The sequence below is a fragment of the Athene noctua genome, chromosome 5 (genome assembly GCF_965140245.1).
Source record: "Athene noctua chromosome 5, bAthNoc1.hap1.1, whole genome shotgun sequence".
Taxonomy (NCBI): Eukaryota; Metazoa; Chordata; class Aves; order Strigiformes; family Strigidae; genus Athene; species Athene noctua.
In genome coordinates, this window is record NC_134041.1 from 51,819,284 (window position 1) to 51,837,691 (window position 18,408).

An 18,408-nucleotide genomic window follows, 5' to 3' on the forward strand; every position below is an offset into this window, starting at 1 on the left:
AAGAGCTGCATTATTGATTAACAGCCCCCTGCCCGCCTTCCCCACAATCCTGCTCACACCTTTGCCTGCAGCTGCCTCCTTGGACCCTCCCTTGTGCAAAGTCCAGGGCCAGGCAGGAGAGGACAGGGTGGGAGCTCGCCCCAGGGCTCACCCCGCTGGCAGCCTCACTGCACCCTGCATACCTGGGGTACTGTGGAGGCCTCCCTGGACTGAGCTACAGAGCAGCATGGCTCACCCAGCGTGCAGGCGGGAGCATCCCTCTCCATCCAGAGGAGCAGAGAGGGCACAAGTGGGCCCCAGGTGCTGCGGTAATCCCAGACCATAAGACTGCTGCTGCAGCACACCCCAGGCACACTCCCAAAGGGCCTCAGAGGCCTGAGCGTGATCTAAACGGCAGCATCAGCTTGGCTGAACCCCACACCCTGGGTTTATTGCTGCTATTCCCCTCCCTGCTCTCCTACTAGAGGAGTGGGCATTGCTTCCATCAAGGAAGGGGTCTGGGGGGACTTTGACCAGCTCCCTCCCACCCCAGGCACTACAAAGTGCCCTGGGGGGTGGCAACCCCTGTCCATCCCTTCCCTCCACACTCCCCCAGCTCTGCAGAGCCCAACTGGGCAGCCGCAGGCTCCCCCACCCCAAGGGGTGCTGAGAGGGGGCCCAGCACCACTGCACCCTGCCCAAGCCTGTCCCAGTCCTGCTGCCAGGGTGCTCGATGCCATCTCTGGGTTCCCAGTCAGCACAGTCAGCTCAGCCCCACTCTGGTGCTGGGGATCCCAGGGCTTGTCCCAGCCCAGAAGCAGCCCAAGGCAGGGCTTTTCTCTGTCTGCCAGCACAAAAGAAGGGTGCAGGGCCCTGGCACTGCTGGCTCAGGACAAAGTGCAGGAAAGATGCTTGGCAGCAGGCCCAGGGACAACCCCTTGGGGGCTGCCTGGGATCGCCTCCCTCCTCCTCCGTGAAGCTGCAGCGCACTGGGAGGCCTGGCCAGGCGTCCTGCATCCCCTCCCTGACACTGTCCATCCTTCCTCTGCCAAACAACATCCCGCTCTGCTCTGTTCGCTGTGGATACCTGTAACTTCTCTGCAGTCACACCAACACCTCTCCCTCACAGGACACCCAGAGATGTGATGTCAGATATCCCTTTCCTTCTGGCGAGCTGGAGCAAAACCAACGAGTGGGTTTGAAGGGGACAGGCAGACATCACAGTTGCACATGCTGCCCTCAGAGCGGGCAGACCCCTGCGGGTGCTCCTGCCAAGGGCTTGAGCCCCTTGTACCCCAGCCCACAGCAGGAGTGGTGGTGGAGGAGGATCTTGCACTGCCCCTCCGTGGCCACCACGGGAGATGCAGGTGGCCCCAAAACCCAGGCGGGTGCTCGGGGCTGGGGTGCCAAGTCCTCGCTCCAGCAAAGCCTGACAGACGGTCTGAGGGGTCTGCACTGCCTGTCCTCAGAGGCACTGACCCCGTGCCAGGCCGTCTGGGGGCTGTCACAGACCCCTCGGAGGGGCTCAGTGACCCTAGTCCTGCCCCACTTTCCCCAGACACCCCACTCCTGCACCCCGTCCCCAACCTGTGCTAGCTCTCACAGGGTCAGACCCAGCAGAGCCCCCGGGGTCCTGAGAGGGCACAGCCCGAACCCACGCCTGGCAATGGCCCACGTGAAGGAGGAGACGAGGCAGCGCTGCTGTTTGGGCATCCGCATTTATTACATGGCTGGGGCAAGCCTGGGGCTGCCACTGGCCTGGGCCCCTCTGGTCGAAGGCAAATGACCCGTCCTCCTTAAATATTGGTTATAAAACAAATTTCTTTTTTTCCTTTTTCTTTTTCTTAAAAACCCCATCTCTCTCTCTCTCTCCATACTTTTTTTGTCTTTTGTATTTGAATATAAAAGTGGGGGCGGGCGCTCCGCCTCGCCTGCCGCTACCTCCGCAGGCTGCGCTGTGCCTGCCGCAGCAGCGTGTCGAAGTCCAGGGAGTCAAACTTGCTCTTGACGGGGGCTGGGTCGAAATCCTCCCGGTTTGAGTCTGGAAGACATAGGGAGAGACTGCCTTGAGCCATGGGGACACCAGCACAGTTCCAGCCACCCCCACAGCAACTCCTTTCTATCTCACTTCACGTGTCAACCTCCAGACCCAGAGCTGGGCTGATGAAGGACCAGACCTGGCCTCCACCACAGCGCTGGAGGAACAGGGACCCCCGTCCAACCTCCTTGTGGGGCAGGACTATCCCTGGATGTGGTCCTGCCCAGCCAAGCCTGACCGACCCCAAGGATGGAGACACCACTAGACCTCTGGAGAGAGGACCTAGGGTGCCACCCCCCAACTTGGGAGCTGCGCGACTCACCCAAGTCAGCATAGTTCCTCCTGCAGAACTGCCGGCGGCCACCGAAGCACAGGTCAAAGGGCTGCTCGTCCGGGCGCCGCAGCTTGTGCCCACTCTCGATGGCGGCAAAGGCTTCCTCGGCATAGCGGTAGGTGACAAAGCCATAGTTGTCCCTGAGCCGGAGAAGAAGGAAGGAGATCAGCAGCAACCCAGTACGTTTGTCCCCCCTTGGTCTGCTCCATCCCTTTGAGGAATGGGAAAAGAGGAGCCATTTCCGGGAAGGGGCTGCCCCATGTCCCCACAGCTCTTACCCCTCAGAGCGGAAATGCAGGGTGCACTCCTCGATGTCCCCGAACACAGAGAAGCGGTGCCGCAGCTCCGACCGTGTCATCCTACTGGGGATCTTGCCAATAAACACAACTCGCCGCTCCTCCTGCAGGCAGGGACGCACCATCCCATGAGGCGGGAATGGGGGGACTCTGTGTCTCCAAGCCCTCCTGGAGGGCAGGACCTCTTGCAGCGAGCACCCTCCCTTCATTGCCACCCATCACACCACGCCCTGCCAGAGCCTCCCAGCAATGCTGCCTTCAAGGCTGCGACCCCACGGCTTTCTGGAGGGGCTGGGGACACCCAAATCTCCACCCTCAGTTTCCTAGCTGTCCAACACTCACTATTGCACGTTCCTTCTGGAGGATCCTCTGCCTTTGGTAGTGGTCCTGTGCATCATAACTGTACCTGGCAGGGCAGAAACGGGACACATGAGCTACAGGGTCAAGGGGGTGCCAGAAGAGAGTGATCCCAGACACAAAGGAGATACTGAAGGAGTGGATCCACTCCTGTCCGGGACACAGGAGGCCCAGAGGTGGGTTGGAGGGAGCTCAGACCCCCGCAGGGTGGCCACGCTCACCTTCTCCGCCTGTTACTCCTCCTGCATGGTGAGGGGGAGCGGGACTGGCTGCGGGATGTGGACCTGGATGAGTAGGAGGACATTGATGACGAGGATGAGGACCTGTCCCGGGACCTGCCACATGACCCACAGCTGGAGTGGGAGGAGGAGCTGTGGGAACATCTTGAGCGGTACCTGGGGGAAGGAGAGACACAGCTCAGCGCCGAGCCCACCCCATGCCCAGCACCACGAGGCTCCAGAGAAGAAAAAGACCTTCATCCTTTCCAAGGTACCCAGCACCCCACTCTGACAGGACCCATCCCCAGGGTGAGCTGGGCTATGGAAACCTCTGCCCAAGTTTCCCAGGGCAGTAATGACACTACAGAGATGTTGCTCTGCTTGGCTTCAAACACCACAGCAAAAAGGTAGCAGGCTCACAACAGGAACAGCCTCCGAAGAGCAAGAAACAATCACGGGGGAACCATGCAGCACACGGCTGTGACCAGGGGAGGGCCCAGGAGGAGCTGGGGCTGCCGTGGAGCCCCACACAGCGCACAGGATGACACTGGAGCCATCACATCCGCACTGCACTCTGCAGCCGTGCAAATGGAGACCATACACGTCTCCAACCACACCGAGGGCTGTGGCACGCACAGGACAGGGCTGGGCTTCTGTGCCCACAGCCTCCTGTCAGCACGAGCTTCTCTGGCAGGGCCAGGAAAAGCTTAAAGGCAGCTTAAAAGCACCGAAACCCCTCTGGGATCAAAACTGTGCTGCCTCCAGCCAGCAACAGGGTCCCCTCTCTAAACATGCTGCCCACAGGTGGTCCTCACCATAGGCAAACCCAGGCCCTGAGCAGGGTGTGCTGCCTGGTGCTGCCACATACTGTCCTGGAGAAGAGCAGGTCAGAATAGCACAGCCCATGGGGACATTTTCCAGCACAGGAACAGCTTCATTTGCTGGAAAGCCAAGCCAGATGGGGCAAGTCCCTGAGCTGCACATCCCTGGGACATGGCACTATATATGTGCCCTTTCCAGCTCCAGCCTTCACACCTACTGGCCACTGATGGAGGGGCCTTAACTCTATCCCAGCCAAACCCAGGGCACAAGCTCTTCACGCCCAGTGACCTGGGATGTCTCCAGAACTACCTGAACACTCAAGGAAGGGTGGATGAGGGATCCCTCACCAGCTCCAGTGCCTCCCACCCCAGCTGGGACAGGCTGTGCATCACTTAGATGCACAAGGACACCAAAAGAAACGCACTCTGCAGAGACCAAGACGCCCCACTTTCCTACACAGCGACCTCCATAAGGAGCACAGGGAGCCCCTGAGGCAGCCGAACCAGACGGTTTTTTCCTCTGCTTGCCTCCAGCAGCTCTCTCGAGGGCTCCATTGTGGCTCCTCTCATTTCTACATCTAGGGCTGCACCAGCCTCACAGCACAAACACAAACATCTGCAATAATACCCCAGAAAAAGCATGAAAAGCTAAGGTGCAGCCAAGGACTTGTACCATGGTGTTCCAGGAGGAGTAAGGAAGCCTGGCTCAGCAGTGGCTTTGCAGGCACACCTGCCCAGACATGGGGTTCAGCCAGACACCCAGTGGCAGGGTGTTGCAGCTGCTCCCCCAGTCTCTGCAAGCCAGGCACTCCTCCAGAAGGGCCACAAGAACAAAAAGATCAAATACAGACATCAAGTTGACCCATAAAGAGGTGTCTAGGCATCCTCACAAAAGACCAGTCACCAGACAACTGCCCAAAGAACAAGCAGACAGATGCTCCACTGCTTACCTTCGCCACCGCTTGGGTGGTGGGGAGAACGACCGTGACCGGGATCGGGAGGACGAAGATGAAGATGAAGATGAGGACTCGCTAGCTCCATCCGAACTGGAGCTGAAAGAGCGGCTTGCACGGCTCCGGCCAGCCCTCCAGCTGCCGGCAGAGGGGCTGGGCGAGTCCCGGGGTCTCCGGTAGCAGCGCAGAGATCTCTTGGCAGCAGCACGGCTGGGCTGGGCACTGGGAGTCCGCAGCTCCTGGTCCCGGCAGGGGGATGCAGCTGGAGACAGGAGCACCGAGGTGGGAGGGCTGCTGCACCCGGCGGTGGCCTTGTTGGGGACGCTAGTCCGATAATCCAGGGGGGCAAGGCAGGCTGTCCCCAGAGGCTCCTGGCTGGGCCCCACGGTGGTGGCGGGGGCTGGCAAGGTGGGCTTGGGCTGGTCCAGCGTCCGTTTGGTTAAGGAGGAGATGGGTTTGATAGTGATGTCCCGGTGGCGTTTGACGTTCCAGCGGGAGCCGCCCTCAGCTGGGGGCTGTGTGCCAGGGCTGCCGTTGCTCTCCGGCTGCACTGCCCCTGGGATGCAGTAGTCGTGATCTCCCAAGCAGACATGGCTGGGGGCTGAGCCGGTGGGGGCTGCCACCAGGCTCTTCCCCTGGAGCTTGCTTGGGGGCAGCGGCTTGGCTTTCATCAGCTTGGCTGTCTTCTGGGGCCCTTCCTGGGGTGCAGACCCAGGCGACTGGGCCTTGGCCAGCAGCGAGACAGCAGGCAATGGCTTCCAAAGCTGGTGGGGGGGTGTCGCTGGGGGGGTGAGGCCTGCAAGAACAGCAGAGGGCTTTCAAGAGCAGCCCCTTGCTGCAACCCACCCAGCTGGGGCCACCTCCCAGACCAGTTTCCTTCAAGCCCCAGTGTCTCGCTCAGCCCCAGGACAGACTCTAGCAGGACACTGTGGGCTCCCCCCCCTCGCTCTGGGCATTACCTGCCACATTGGCCAGCTCAGAGGCCTGCAGGCCATCTGGGGGCTTCCTGTCCTGCTGGGTCTCAGGCCTGAGAAAGGGAAAAGAGCTCTGTCAAATGCAGCAGCCAAACCCCAGCCCCAGTCCCCATGCCTGGGGCACCCACCTGAGCTGCCCCACCAGCCAGACCAGAGGGACTGAGGATCCCAGAGTGCTGCAAGGATGGAACTCGCACAGCCTAGTCATTTCCATCACCACTTCCCACAGTTTTCCCCCCTCAGTGCCAGCTCTGGTCCCCAGCTCAGCGAGGGGCTCAGCCCCTCCTGGGCCAGTGGACATGGCCCCTGGCACAGTTCAGACTCTGCCAGGACTGAGAGCTGCCCTGTGCCCCCACCAAAGACAGGGCTCAGCCCTCCGCCAGGCTCCAGGCTGGGGCACCGGCTGCAAAGGTCTTGGTACTCACCCAGAGCTCCCCGCCGGCCGCCTGTCCTCAGGGGGCTGCACGGGAGCCACCTCCTTCTTGGCTAAAAAGAGAGCAAGCGGGTGGGTGAGGGTGGCAAGAGGCTGGGGCTGGAGGGCAGGGGATGGACCCTGCATGTGGGGGGACATACAGAGCACCCCAGGCATGGCCAGGGAGAAGTTTCACAGCACCCCAAACCCAGCAATCCCCTTTCCTTCCCATGCTCTTCACCACCCCTTTGGCCACCCTGAGGACCCCTGCCACTTTTACAGGCCAAGAAGGAGACAGGGGCAGAAACACCCCCAGGACAAGGGAGCCTAGGGAGGCCGGCACAGCATGGAGGGAGCCCCATGGGGAATGCCACACTGCATCCGCACCTTCAGACTTCTCAAACTGCTCCAGCAGGCTGGACAGGTCGGTGGCTTCGATCCCTGGGCCAGGGAGAGAACACAGCAAGTCAGGTCAGCCAAAACCCTCCTGGCACCACAGGGATGCACCCCAGCCACATCCTCCTCCTGTATCAACCTCCCCAGGTGATGGGGTGAGCACGGGAGGAGAAGCAGCGGCAGAGCTGCAGTAGCTCCGCATCTCCCACAGAGAGGACAGGAGCACCTAGCTCGGCAGCCCCAGGAGGGACCAGTTTGGGCACAGCCAGCCCAGACCATCCACTGGAGGCAACATCCTGGCAAAGCGCTGGGAAGAAACCGCAAGGCCGCAGGCACAGCTTTGCCACCCTTGCCCCCAGAAGCGCCAGGAACCAGTCCCGCTACCTGGGCTGCCAGCAGCACCGCTGCCTTGCCGGCTGGCGACACTCAGCCCAGCACCCCACAGCCCTCCCACTCACCGATCTCGCTGATGAAGGCTTGCACGATGTCCTTGCTCCTATCACTGGGCTGCGCTGGGCTGAGGAGTGGCTGGTGCCTCCACGGCCGTGCAGCAGGTGCCTTGCAGGGCAGGCTGCTCTCTTGACCCGCTTTTGGTGGTGGTGCCACAGCCTGGTAAGTGGATTTTTGGCTGGGTGGCTCCTGCCCAGCAGCTGCCATGGGCTCTGGCAGGGCTTTCTCCACTGCCCCCTTGCCTGGCCCTGCAGCCTCCTCCATCGGGCGGGTGCCAGGGGACTCCGCAGCTGGGCCAACGGCAGGGGACACCTCCGCAGGGCAAGAGATGGCAGCTGGGGGGGCCTTTGGGAGATGGGTGGGTGTCACAGCCTGGGGCTCCTCCAAAGGCTGGGAGGGGGCAGCCTGGGGGGCTGCCATGTGCTGGGCTGGCGCTGCAGGGGGGACCTTGCTGGGCTGGGCAGTGGCAGCTGATGGGGCTGCCAGGGGCTGGGCAGGGGTTGGGGTCGGAGGGGCCTTGGGGTGAGAGCTCTCCCCTGACAGCCGTGCCTGCCTCCTGGGGTCTGACACCCTGCTGGTCACTGGCCTGGCCGGGCCACCCGCAGCCCCTGTCTCGCTGGCTGGGGTGGCGAGCGGTTGCGCAGGGAAGGCCGGTGGCTCCGGGCAGGCGAGTGCAGGGGTGGTGGGAGCCTGCCCGTGCAGGAGGGCCGTGCTGGGGTGGCCGCCAGCCGGGAAGGCGGCGGCACCCTGCAGCGCCGCTCCAGGGTCCCCGTATGCCAGGGGAGGCACCGGAGGTGGCATGGGGATTCCTGGCCAGTACGATGGTGGTGGCCACCCCACCGGGGCATAAGGGCCACCGGGGCCAAATGGAGGCGGGGGTGGCATGGCCGGCTGGGGCCAGGCCATGGCCGGAGGCGGGAGGCCAGGCACCATGTGAAAAGTACTGGAGGAGCCGGCACTGGGTGGTGGGGGCAAACCATGGCAGCCCACGGGCTGCGGGCTGAAGCAGGGCCAGGAAGGCACTGGTGGGTAAAGGGTGTAAGCACTGGCAGAAGCTGGCGGCATCCTGGCGGGGGCCACCCCAGCAGCTGGGGGCACGTTTGGTGCAACAAAAGGCATTGGTGTTGATGGGGGTGGTGGAGCCGTGGTGGGTGCCAGAGCTGAAGCCAGAGTGGCGGGAGCTTTGCTGGCAGGAGAAGGGACAGCAACGGGGCTGCTGGGTTTCTCCGGGCTCTTCTGTGCGCTGGCTGCCTCTGCGGCCGGGCGCACGGGCGACACGAGGCAGGGGATCTCTGCCAGCTCCGTCGGAGGCTCAGGGACGCTAGGCCACTTGCTGGCCACTTGCTTCTCGCCATCCTTCCTGCTGCCCTGGCTGGGCTGGCGGTGCAGCATGCGGATGCGGTATTCCCGCAGGCTCAAGGCCTTGGGTTTGGCTTCCCTGGGCAGGCCCTCACTCGGTTCTGTCACCAGCAGGCTCGGGGAGGGCTCCAGCCCCATGCCTCGCTCTGGGAGTGGAGAGGCAGCCTCTGAGACTCTGCCATCCTGTCCGGCAGCCGGGTGTGCATCTCCCCTGCCCTCAGCCTGGTCTGCAGGGCCGGGACATGCAGCTGCTGGCTGCTCCTCCGCACTTGCTGTGGTCTTCTCCAGAGGCACCACAGTCTCAGCCTTCTCCAGGGCCATGCTCACCGTTTCTATAACCGGCTCCTTTTGCAGCTCCTGCTGCGCTTTCTCAAGCAGGGAGGCCCTCACCGTGCTCCGGGGCCTGCCCCGGGGCCGTGGTGCCTGCTCGGCCCGCAGCTCCATCTGCCCCTCCTTCTGGGCTCGCTCCAGCTGCCGCGCCAGGAAGTCCGAGACCTGGATGGAGGGACACGCCGCCCGCCGCCGGCTTCCAGCAGGCTGGTTCGGTGGCTGCCCAGAGCCGGCCGAGCGGAGCCGGTGGGCCACGCTGTCCCTGCCTGGCCTGGGCTTCTCACTTTGGTCCTCCTCAGCTTTCTTTTTCCGACTTTTCCTTGCTCTCTCACGGCCACGTCCCTTCTTAGAGCCCTCGCGTTTGCCACCCACTGGGGCCTCTGTGCTGTGCCGGGAGCTGCTGTCAGGACTCAAGGCTCCGGGTGCTGCTGCCTCCGGTGGGGACGTGCTCTCTGGGGTAGTGCAGGAGGGCTCCTTCCCAGGCGGTTTCTCCTCCTTCTCCTCCTCCACCCTGTTTTCCTGGGCTGGAGCTCCTGGCAGCTCCTCTTGATCCTCTGGGATTGACTCCCCCGTACCCTCCTCTGCTCCCAGGAGCTGAGGCTCCAGGTTGGGGAAGCTGGGAGCCAAGGGCTGCAGGACCACGGGGATCTCCACACTCTCCCCCTCACCAGGCACAATTTCCAGCAAGACAGGACCGCTGAGGAGCTCCTTGGCCACAGGCTCAGTCTCAGGGTCCAGGCACACAGTGAAGGTGGGCAGGCAGTATGGGTGCATGGACTTCACCAGCTCGCTCAGGGACACGTCGCCCGTGTTAATGATGCAGGGGTCTTCACGCTCCTCCAGTGCCACCCCAGCCCCACTCACACAAAACTCCCCAGCCTCCATGCTGCTGTCTAGCTCTGGGCTCAAGGCAGCCTCCTCCTCCTCTTCCTCCCCATCGCTGCGCTGTGGCAAGGGTTGCTCTCGGGCCCGGTGCCAGCCCACCTTCCTCTCCACCCTTGGGGTGCTGCAGACTTGCTTTTTTGTCAGCACCGGGTCCTCGAGGCCATGAGTGACACGGTCCCAAGCCACATCTGTGTCGGTCTGAGAAGGGGAACCAGATTGAGCATCATTCCTGGGCTTTTACCAGAGCCCCCCCCAGGCACAGCCAGCTGCAGGTCTGCGGCAACTCTGCAGCAAAGCCCCATGGCAGACAAAAAGCTAGAACACATTTGACCCTCCCAGTACGATACAACAGAGCTGGAAACCTGTCCACCCCTATGGGGGCATCCACAGTATCCCCCGTCCCACAGCACCCACCAGCTGGGGCAGGCCCTGCTCCCACAGCCACGGGTGCCCTGTAAAAGCATCACTTCTGGGAGAGGATGCTTGTGCCAGGTGGCAAGGCAGGGGCCAGGTACCAGCAACAGGGACACAGTTACCCCAGCACCACCCTGACACTGCTCCTCCAGCTTCCCCTGCTCAGCCGCTCACCTTCCCAACCACAGAGACGCTGCTGCCGCTGCTGAGAGATCTAAGAGCCTTGGGCTGCTCCAGGGCAGTGCTCTCGCACTCCAGCGATGGACGGGATAAGCTGAGAAACTTCTGAAACTGGTAAGGAGACAGAGAGTGAGGCAGCAGCAGGTTTCTCCTGCTGGAGGGGACAGGACACCCCTGGCCCCAAAGCGGTCATGCATATCACCCTGCAGAGCCTGGGAGCAAAAACTCAGCCCTGTTTCACCCACAACATACACAGCCCTGGCCGGTTGAGCAGAGGGGGACATGCTGCTCCCCGGAGCCTCTGGCACATCTCTGGCTCCACACCAAGACCCAAGGCAAAGGCACAGCCCCTCTAAGCCCACACCAGAGCCCCTGGGGTGTCCACAGCTGGCTCAGACGGACCCTCACAGGGTGCTGGGGACAAGGGTCCTACCACCTCAGGGCACCCTCATGCCAGGACCTGGTAGAGCCCTGCCTGAGCATCTTCCCACCTGTTTTGGGGTCGGGCTGGCTCTGCCCCGCAACTCACCGAGGGATTCTCCCGCTCCCGAGGCGAGGTCAGCAGCTCTGCGTCCATGATGGTGTCAAAGGGGGACAGGGTCTCATCGTCCGTGCTGTCCAGGATCTCGGTGATGGCTGTCAGCAGGGACAGCTCGTTCTGCGCATCCAGGCAGGCCTTGCTCTGCTGCAAGGGCAGGGGCAGCCTCAGAGGGTGGTGGGACAAGGCCACAGGGGACACTATCACCACCCCACCCATGCCACGGCCAGAGCCAGCCCAGCCACCACTTCCCGTGCCCGTGTGCGGGCTCCCACCTCGCTCAGAGAGAGGTCTTCGATGATGGAGATCACAGAGGAGTCAAGATAGTTCTGCATCGTCCCCAGGATCTCTTCAGCCTCCAAGATGGTTTCTGCATCCAGTGACGTTAAGTTCAGGTCATCCTCCTCGAGGGAAAAGCACTGTCAAGGAGCATGGGGAGCCAAGTAAACACTTTGCAAAAGCACCACTACCCGCGCGGATCTCCTCTGCAGCGCACAGGGCTCCCGACAGCCTGCGCTGCAAGCAGCGGCTGAGCTCACTGTCCACTCCCAAAGATGCAGGGGAGGCAGGTGGGACACTGCTGCGCTGCAGGTCAGAAGATGGCACAGGGGACTTTCCCCCTTGCTGTTTGGGGAAAGGTTAGGGCCACTGCACCCCACTGCACAAAGCCCCGTGCCTCTTTCAGCCCAAGACTCTTCTGACTACTAGGGATGCCTCCACACCGAAAACTCCCACCCAATTCACTCCACACCTGCATGATTGGAATAGACAAATTCTAAACCCCCAGCAATTCCCAGACTCTGCCCAGCAGCACACATCGCTCGTGCTGGACAGGGAGGGGAGAGGCAGGCTCCCCTCACCCTACGGACTGTCACGCGCTCCTCCAACTCGGACTGTCGGCGCTTCAGATAAGCCCAAAAACATTACGAAATTCATATAACAAAAGCGCAAGAGTCAGCAACAGGGATACAGCCAGCTGCTACTGCTGGGGCCCTACCCCGACACCTCTGCTGCAGGCTACAAGAGGACATGGACTGTGCTCACAATCCAGGACAAAACCAGCTTTGTTGCTCTTCTTCCTTGAAATTCCCAGCTCCACGTCCTTTCCAGTCTGCCAGCCAGCTCCAGGGATGTTTGGGTAATGCTGGATAACTTCGGAAAGGCCTTCGCACCACGCTCCACAGTGTCACACAGCCCAGTGCTGTAGGGCGGCCAGGAAAAGCAAGATGCCAGGCAAGGGCAGGGGCTGCAGCCCTCGGCTGAGCAGAGTCGTCGGACACGCAGCCTCCGCCAGAAGCGGCGCGGCAGCACAGGCGTGTCACTGGCACGAGACAGAACGTGAATTCCTGTTTGCAGATGGGCTTAGGCAGAGATAACGCAGGCAGGGAAGATAAGGGCACCAAGGACGGAGCCCTGGGAAAGCACATCTCCTTCCCAAAGCAGCAGGGAGCAGACAGTGAGCTGTCCTCCCCCTGGAGCAGGACGGGGAGATACTGGCCAAACTGTGGGGGATATGCATCTGATGCGGCTCACCCGCGTTTCATGTAGGTACCGCAGCCTGCACAAGCTTGAGCCCATGTAGGACAAAATGCTCCCCATCTCTGCATGTACTCTGAAATCCTCTTCTGGAAAGAGGAAAGCTTCACCAGAGGGAGAGCAGGCGTTTCACTAAATAGGCGTTTCCTAAAACATGGCAGCACCAAAGCCACATGCCCAAATCCCCAGTGCCTGGGGCTCTTCAGAGACCTGCCTCCATCAGACAGAGCAGGCAGCTCTGGCCATGGCACAGCCCTGCATGACCCTGGAGCACAGGCATCCCAGGACCAGACTGGGAATCAACACCAGGGCCTCCACGGCAATGCCCTGAATCCACCCATCCCAAATCCCCCCAGCCTGTTACTGAACGCTGACACAGCAGCCCCAAAGAGCAGGAGCCTGCAGTGGTTTGAGGCTCAGCAGGCTGCTCAGCAGCCCAAGCCACCCTCTTCCACAGCTCTCTGCCTGGAAGTGGAGCCCACCGGTGACACCACTCCACCCTGTCATGCAGACCAGGCTACGGAGGAGTAGCCAGTCCCCTCCCTCGGACAGCTCTGGCTGCCGGTCAGAGCCCGGCGCAGAGCCCCGCTGGCAGCCGTCTACAGCACAGCCTGGCTGTGACGATTCCCAGCCAATGCTCCTGGAGATACTGGGAGGAGCAGAGAATCACATCCAGGCTCACACGCTCAGCATTGCCAAGCGCCAGCGTGCAGCCCTGAGTCAGCGGTGACCGGCAGGCAGATGCACACGGGCTGCCGGAGGAGACAGCGGGAGGGATCTCAGGAGCATCAGCAGCAGAGGGACACAGGGGCTGCCTCACCCCAGCCTGCGGACAGCAAGGGGGTCTGGGGGGTGGCCCCAGGGTTGCATGGTCCTGCCCATCTTGCTCCAGGGCTGGCTCTCCCCAAAGGCAGCATTTAATAAGAGGTTTCCAGCCATGACCAGCATTGGACATTTGGAGGAAGCAAAATCCTCCCACTCAAACCAGCCTCTTCCCGCGGCTCCTGCCCACAGTGTGGAAGGGAGGGAGGGAGGGCAGACGATCTCCAAAGCCCTCCTTGACTCCTTTGACTCAGCGCCTTGCAACAAGGAGTCCCACAGCCATGAGTCACTGACGAAAGAGGCTGCGTTCCCCCAGGACTCCCTTTGATCCACCTGGGGCTGGGCACCTCCTTCAGCCCTCGTCAGGGCGGGGGTACAAACCAGCCCAGCCTGCTTCTGCATCCCTGCCCCCTCTCCTCCCTGCCAGGGACCCCTGTGCCCCCCTAGCTCAAGAGGGGACACCCTCCGTGCCAGCCCAGCTCCCTGTGTTTTATGCTCAGCAGCACAGCAGGGAAGGAAGGGGCTGCGGCTCACAGGGATGTTCAAGGACGGGCTTGGGCTCAGGCCACCCCGTGCCCAAGCAGCCAGCACTGTGGGGGAGAAGGGAAGATGCCTGCAGGCCCAGAGCAAGCTTTGGGCACATGGGGAGACAGGATTTGAGCCAACGGTTTAAGACTGAGATAGCCTGAGCGTGGCTACCAGCTCCTGCAGCACCCAACCGGAGCAGGGGAAGCTACGCTCGCTGCTGTGGCACCAGCAGGCACAGCCGAGGCCTCCGCGGGCCGCTGCCCGCCCAAGCCGCGCTGGCGACGCGACACGTGTGCCCGGCATGCCGTGCCGGGGCTACGCCCCAAGCAGAGGGCAACCACCCTCCTCACGCTGGCCACCGGTGGGCTGCCAAGGCAGCTCTCACCTGGCTGGAGCTGCCAGCCAGGGCACGGGGCTGCCGCCTGCCGGGGCGCGGGGTGAGCCCGGGAAGTCGGGGGGCTCCAGGCAGGGCGGCACGGGCAGAGGATGCTCCGCGGATTACTCAGCTGCTTTCGGGAAGCGTCAGGAGGGAACATACCGCTCCTCCGCAAACGCGGAGCGCTCCCCCCACGTCAGGAGAGGCCACACAGGCTCAGGGTCCCCCTGCCTGCGTTTGGGGGCCTCCCCCGGCAGCCCCACGGCCAGGGAGGAGCGCCCTGCAAGGGGCAGAAGCATAGGGCTCCCCAAAATCCCAACCGACTCACAAAGCAGGTGCCCCCAGGTCCCACCCAAGGGTGCTGCGCTCCCGCGCTCCCCATCCACACTCAGCGCCCCAGCCTAGCACCGGCAGGGTCCCAGCGGGGCCGGTGACACCGGCGGTATCAGGGGCGCCGCGCACGGGCGGCAGCACCGCGCCCCGGACCTGCCCCGGAGCGGGAGGCGCTTCCCCCGGGATAAGCCCTCGGTGCAGTTCGGGGAAGCTCCCCCATCCCGTAACGGGCCGAAGCACCCCGCGTTCTCCACCCGGAGCTCCTGACACCGAAACCGGCGGGTGTCAGCGTCCCAAACCGCGCTCCCCACCCCCCCGCCCCGTCCGTCCGCAGGTGGCGGAGGGCGGCGCCGCGATGGAGGGACTGAAGGGAGGGGGGGAGCCGGCCAGCGCTCCCCCGGCCCCACACTCCCCAGAGACTGGGTGTCAACTAACGCGAGGGAGCACCGAGACGCCTGCCCCCGCGGCTCTCGGGGCCGTGCCGCGGCCCCCCCGTCCCGGTGCCGCCACCACCCCGCCCCGGCGGGAGAGCACTGGGCACCCCCTCTCAGCCTGCGGGAGAGGCGCCCCCAGCCCATGCAGGGCCGCCCCGCCCGCCAGCGCCGCCGCCACCACCGCCGCCGGCGCGGCAGGCCCGCTCCCGGCACACGTGGTGGTGCCGCCGACGCCGCGGGAGCCGCCCCGGCCTCCACGTGTCACGGCGCGGCCCGCCGCGCCTCCTCGCCGCCTACCTGCAGGGGGCTGCCGGCGCGGAGGGGCGGCTCTCGCGGGGCTCCGCCGCCCGCCAGCCCTCGCGGAGCGGCCGCGGCGCCGCCGACCCCAACCCGGGCCGCGGCGGGCACCGCTCCGCCCCGCAGCGCCGCCATCTTGGCGCCTCCGCTCCCAGCGCGGCCACTGCCGGGCGCAGCACGTGACCGCCGCCCGCCCCGCACTACAGCTCCCGGCAGCCACCGCGCCGCCCCGCTCCGCCCCGCTCCGCGCGGGGCACGCCGGGAGCACACCCCTTCCCCGCCGGCGGCGCGCCCGTCAGCGGGGACCGGCCTGCGGGGGCGCCCGGCCGCCGGGGCGGGGCGGCCATCTTGAGGGCGGGCAGGTCCGCGGGCTTCGCCGCCATCTTTGCGGCGGGCGAAGGCGAGGAGGGCCGGCCCCGCCCTGCGGCGCGGGGTGGGCGGGGCGGAGCGGGGCGTCACTGGCGGGAAGCGCCCAACCGGGGCGGGGCGGGGCGGCCGCGCGTTTTCCCGCGGCGCCGGCAGGGCCCGCCCCGCTGTCGGCTTGGCCCCACACGTGGGTGCGGGGGCTGGCGGGGCCCACGCGTGTCCCCCGGGCGCCCAGGAAGCGGAGACAGAGCTGCCGCAGGAGCAGCGCCCGGCCCCGAGCCTGTCCTGCGCCGGGAGGTGCCTTTGCAGCAGCGCGAACGGGGCTTCATTGAGCCAAGCCTTGTGCGGGGTTGGTGGGGGTGATACGCACATGTGGCGGGCAAGGGGGAACGGAGAAAAGAAAACTTAAGGGTGAAAGGCAGGGTGGGCACCGTGAGCTGCCCCTCAGCCTCCTGATGCGGTTGCGGGACAGGACTGGGTACCCTGGAACAGCCTGTGTTTGGGCTGGGGCAGCTCTCCCAGGCAGAAAATCGCCTGGAGGATGCAAGGGATGGAGGAAACAAAACCCAGCCCGTTTGACACGGCTGCGGTCCAGCCCGGCTCCCCCGGGACGAGCAGGGGATGCACAGCTCTCGGCCTGGCTCTGTTCTGGCACCCCCTGTTCAGTACGCCCAGAGTCCCTCGGGGTGCTGTCACCTCCTGGGGCTCTTCCTCCGGCTCCCAGACAGCAGGATTGTCTCGTGGGGTGCAGGGATGTGCTCACAGCAGCACAACTGCAGCATGGACATGCTACTAGGAGCTCCGTGGTGTAGGATTCGTCTGGTGGGGGCTAATTGTCCTGGCCTCTCCATCAGTCCCTAGAGGCACAGACCTGGCCAGGGAATTCCTTGGGGATACAGGATGGAGCTGCTTTATTCAGCCTTGCGTGCCTGGTCACGGAGCCGGGGGCATGTCTGACACATGGAGCTTCATCCTGCTGCTCCTTCCTTCCACAAGGGACCTTTATCTGCAATCGCTTGTCCCACGTCACCTCCCCCCCTGCTCCTCCCTAGCAACAAACAGGCTTTCATCTAGGGGAGCTGCTCCCCTCCCCCTCTAAGAAGCCCATAGCACCTTCCAAGCCTCTCCCTGACACCCTTGTGTAGCCAAAATTCTGGCTGAGCAGCAGCCAGGCAGCTGGGTCCTCCTCCAGGGCCATGGACCCACATGAGAGCACTAGAGATTACCCACTGGATCGTGCACATGTGTTTTGGTAAGGGGGGGATGTGAGCACAGCTTGGGGTGCCAGGCACAGGAGGTTGCGTTGGTTGTAAGCACAGGCTCATCAGGCCAGCGCTTGCCTCGAGCACTGCAGAGGAAGCAGGGAAGCCTCGGCAAGCAGGAGCAGTTGCCCCTCTGAAAGCCATTTTGCTGCTTCTGAGCTCAACATGTCTAAAGCAAGGAACAAGTCACTTTGGAAAAGCCCACATCTCTCCACTGGCCTGAGAAGCCGGCAATGATCCGTCACCCAAGGACCCGCCAACAGGGATGTGGAATTATGTTGCCCTCAGAGCCCCTCAGCTTTCCTCCTTCTGCTCCAAACCCTCCTCTCCCTCCATGTCCTCTCCCTGGGGCGCATTTAGGGCGTGCAGGGACCTGCCTAATCACTGCGTGTGGCAGGACCCTGCGGCACTGCAAGGCCGATCCCTCACAGAGCAAGCCTAGCCTGATGCAAGTCCTGCACGTGGGACCGTATCCCCTGCACATGGGGTCCCTGCGGTTGCGACCAGAGGGATCCCCAAGTACAGCCCATGGCAGGGGTGCTCTCCCAGCACAGGGGCAGCACCAGGCACTCCTGCTGGTTTACAAGGTAAAAGAAAGAACAGTCAGAAAGGAAAACGCACGTACATGACCCCAGCTCCATAGGTCCCCCCCTCCACACGCAGTGACAGCGTCCCCGGCCAGGCACAGCCTGCGAGTAGCCCATCCTGCGGCTGCCAGCTGCCACCCAGGCTCAGCCTGCACCGCACCAGCGGGGCCAGCTTGCTCGGGGCAGACAGGAACGGCCTGCAAAAAGTGAGCTCAAACCCCTGTGATGCTTAAAGAACACTCAGTGAAGAGGAATGCAAGTCCCACCCGGGCAGGAGCAGATGGGCTGGCATCAGCTCTTCAGCAGGGAGAGGAGGCACAGCCTCCCCCGGGGCTGGCAGCCCCCGCCGTGTCCCAGGCCGGGGCTGGCAGGGTCCCAGGCAGCGCCAGCCTCGCGCAGCGCCATGCCGAACGGCCGCCGCGTCCCCATCTTGTTCCCCCGGCCTCCCGGGTGGGAATCACCACCAGCAGCGCCGGGGGTCCGGGTCTCGGCCACACGCTGCCGGGCTCTGAGTCTGGGTGGGCGGGCAGGTGGGTTCACCCGCTGCCCCGGCCGTGGGTGCCCACCCACTCGTCCCTCCACCTTCTCCCCGGTTCTTTCTCCATCCCTGGGGAAGGGCAGCCCGGGCCGGGAGCTGCAGCCTGGGGCCTCTGCAGGGCCCGGGGCTCCCCCGGGGGAGCTGGAGGGAGCCGGGGGAAGAGGCTCGGCCCTGGGGAGGACGAGCCCCCACGCGTGGGCCTGCGAACCCTCACCCACGGGTGAGGTTTTGGGGGCCGCGCTCCCCGTGGACTCCCCTTCTCCGACAGCTGCAGACCCCGCGGGGAAGTGCCAAGACGCGGGCGCCTGCTCAGGGATGGGGGGCCCTTGCTGCCCGGCCGGGAGCCCGGCGGGGGCGGGAGGACGAGGCCCCCCTGCACCGGGGGGGAGGGCGCC

The 18,408-nt window shown here is 64.0% G+C and overlaps 1 protein-coding gene across 3 annotated transcripts; it reads right to left on the minus strand.

Moving 5' to 3' along the window:
* Nucleotides 1-1,678: 1,678 nt before the first annotated feature.
* On the minus strand, nt 1,679-15,399 carry PPRC1 (PPARG related coactivator 1). 3 transcript variants are annotated; one of them, XM_074907577.1, is made up of 14 exons: nt 15,261-15,399; nt 11,210-11,353; nt 10,926-11,078; nt 10,391-10,507; nt 7,237-10,000; nt 6,770-6,823; nt 6,396-6,456; nt 5,956-6,023; nt 4,994-5,792; nt 3,226-3,399; nt 2,990-3,053; nt 2,630-2,751; nt 2,340-2,491; nt 1,679-2,020 (listed from the first exon to the last, which is right to left on the minus strand). In XM_074907577.1, exons 1-14 carry the CDS (start codon nt 15,393-15,395, stop codon nt 1,917-1,919), a joined length of 4,911 nt encoding a protein of 1,636 aa, XP_074763678.1. In that variant the 5' UTR covers nt 15,396-15,399; the 3' UTR covers nt 1,679-1,916. The 3 variants fall into 3 exon arrangements, with proteins under 3 accessions (XP_074763678.1, XP_074763677.1, XP_074763679.1); XM_074907576.1 differs by having other exon boundaries at nt 10,926-11,081; XM_074907578.1 differs by having other exon boundaries at nt 10,914-11,081.
* Nucleotides 15,400-18,408: the final 3,009 nt, after the last annotated feature.

Excerpts from the sequence above, each read along its gene's own strand:
- PPRC1 (XM_074907578.1), bottom strand. The coding sequence starts at position 15,395 with ATGGCGGCGCTGCGGGGCGGAGCGGTGCCCGCCGCGGCCCGGGTTGGG. Across the intron at positions 3,054-3,225 it reads AGGAGTAACAGGCGGAGAAG|GTACAGTTATGATGCACAGG; the intron begins GTGAGCGTGGCC and ends CTGCCCTGCCAG. Across the intron at positions 2,752-2,989 it reads TCCAGAAGGAACGTGCAATA|GAGGAGCGGCGAGTTGTGTT; the intron begins GTGAGTGTTGGA and ends CCCTGCCTGCAG.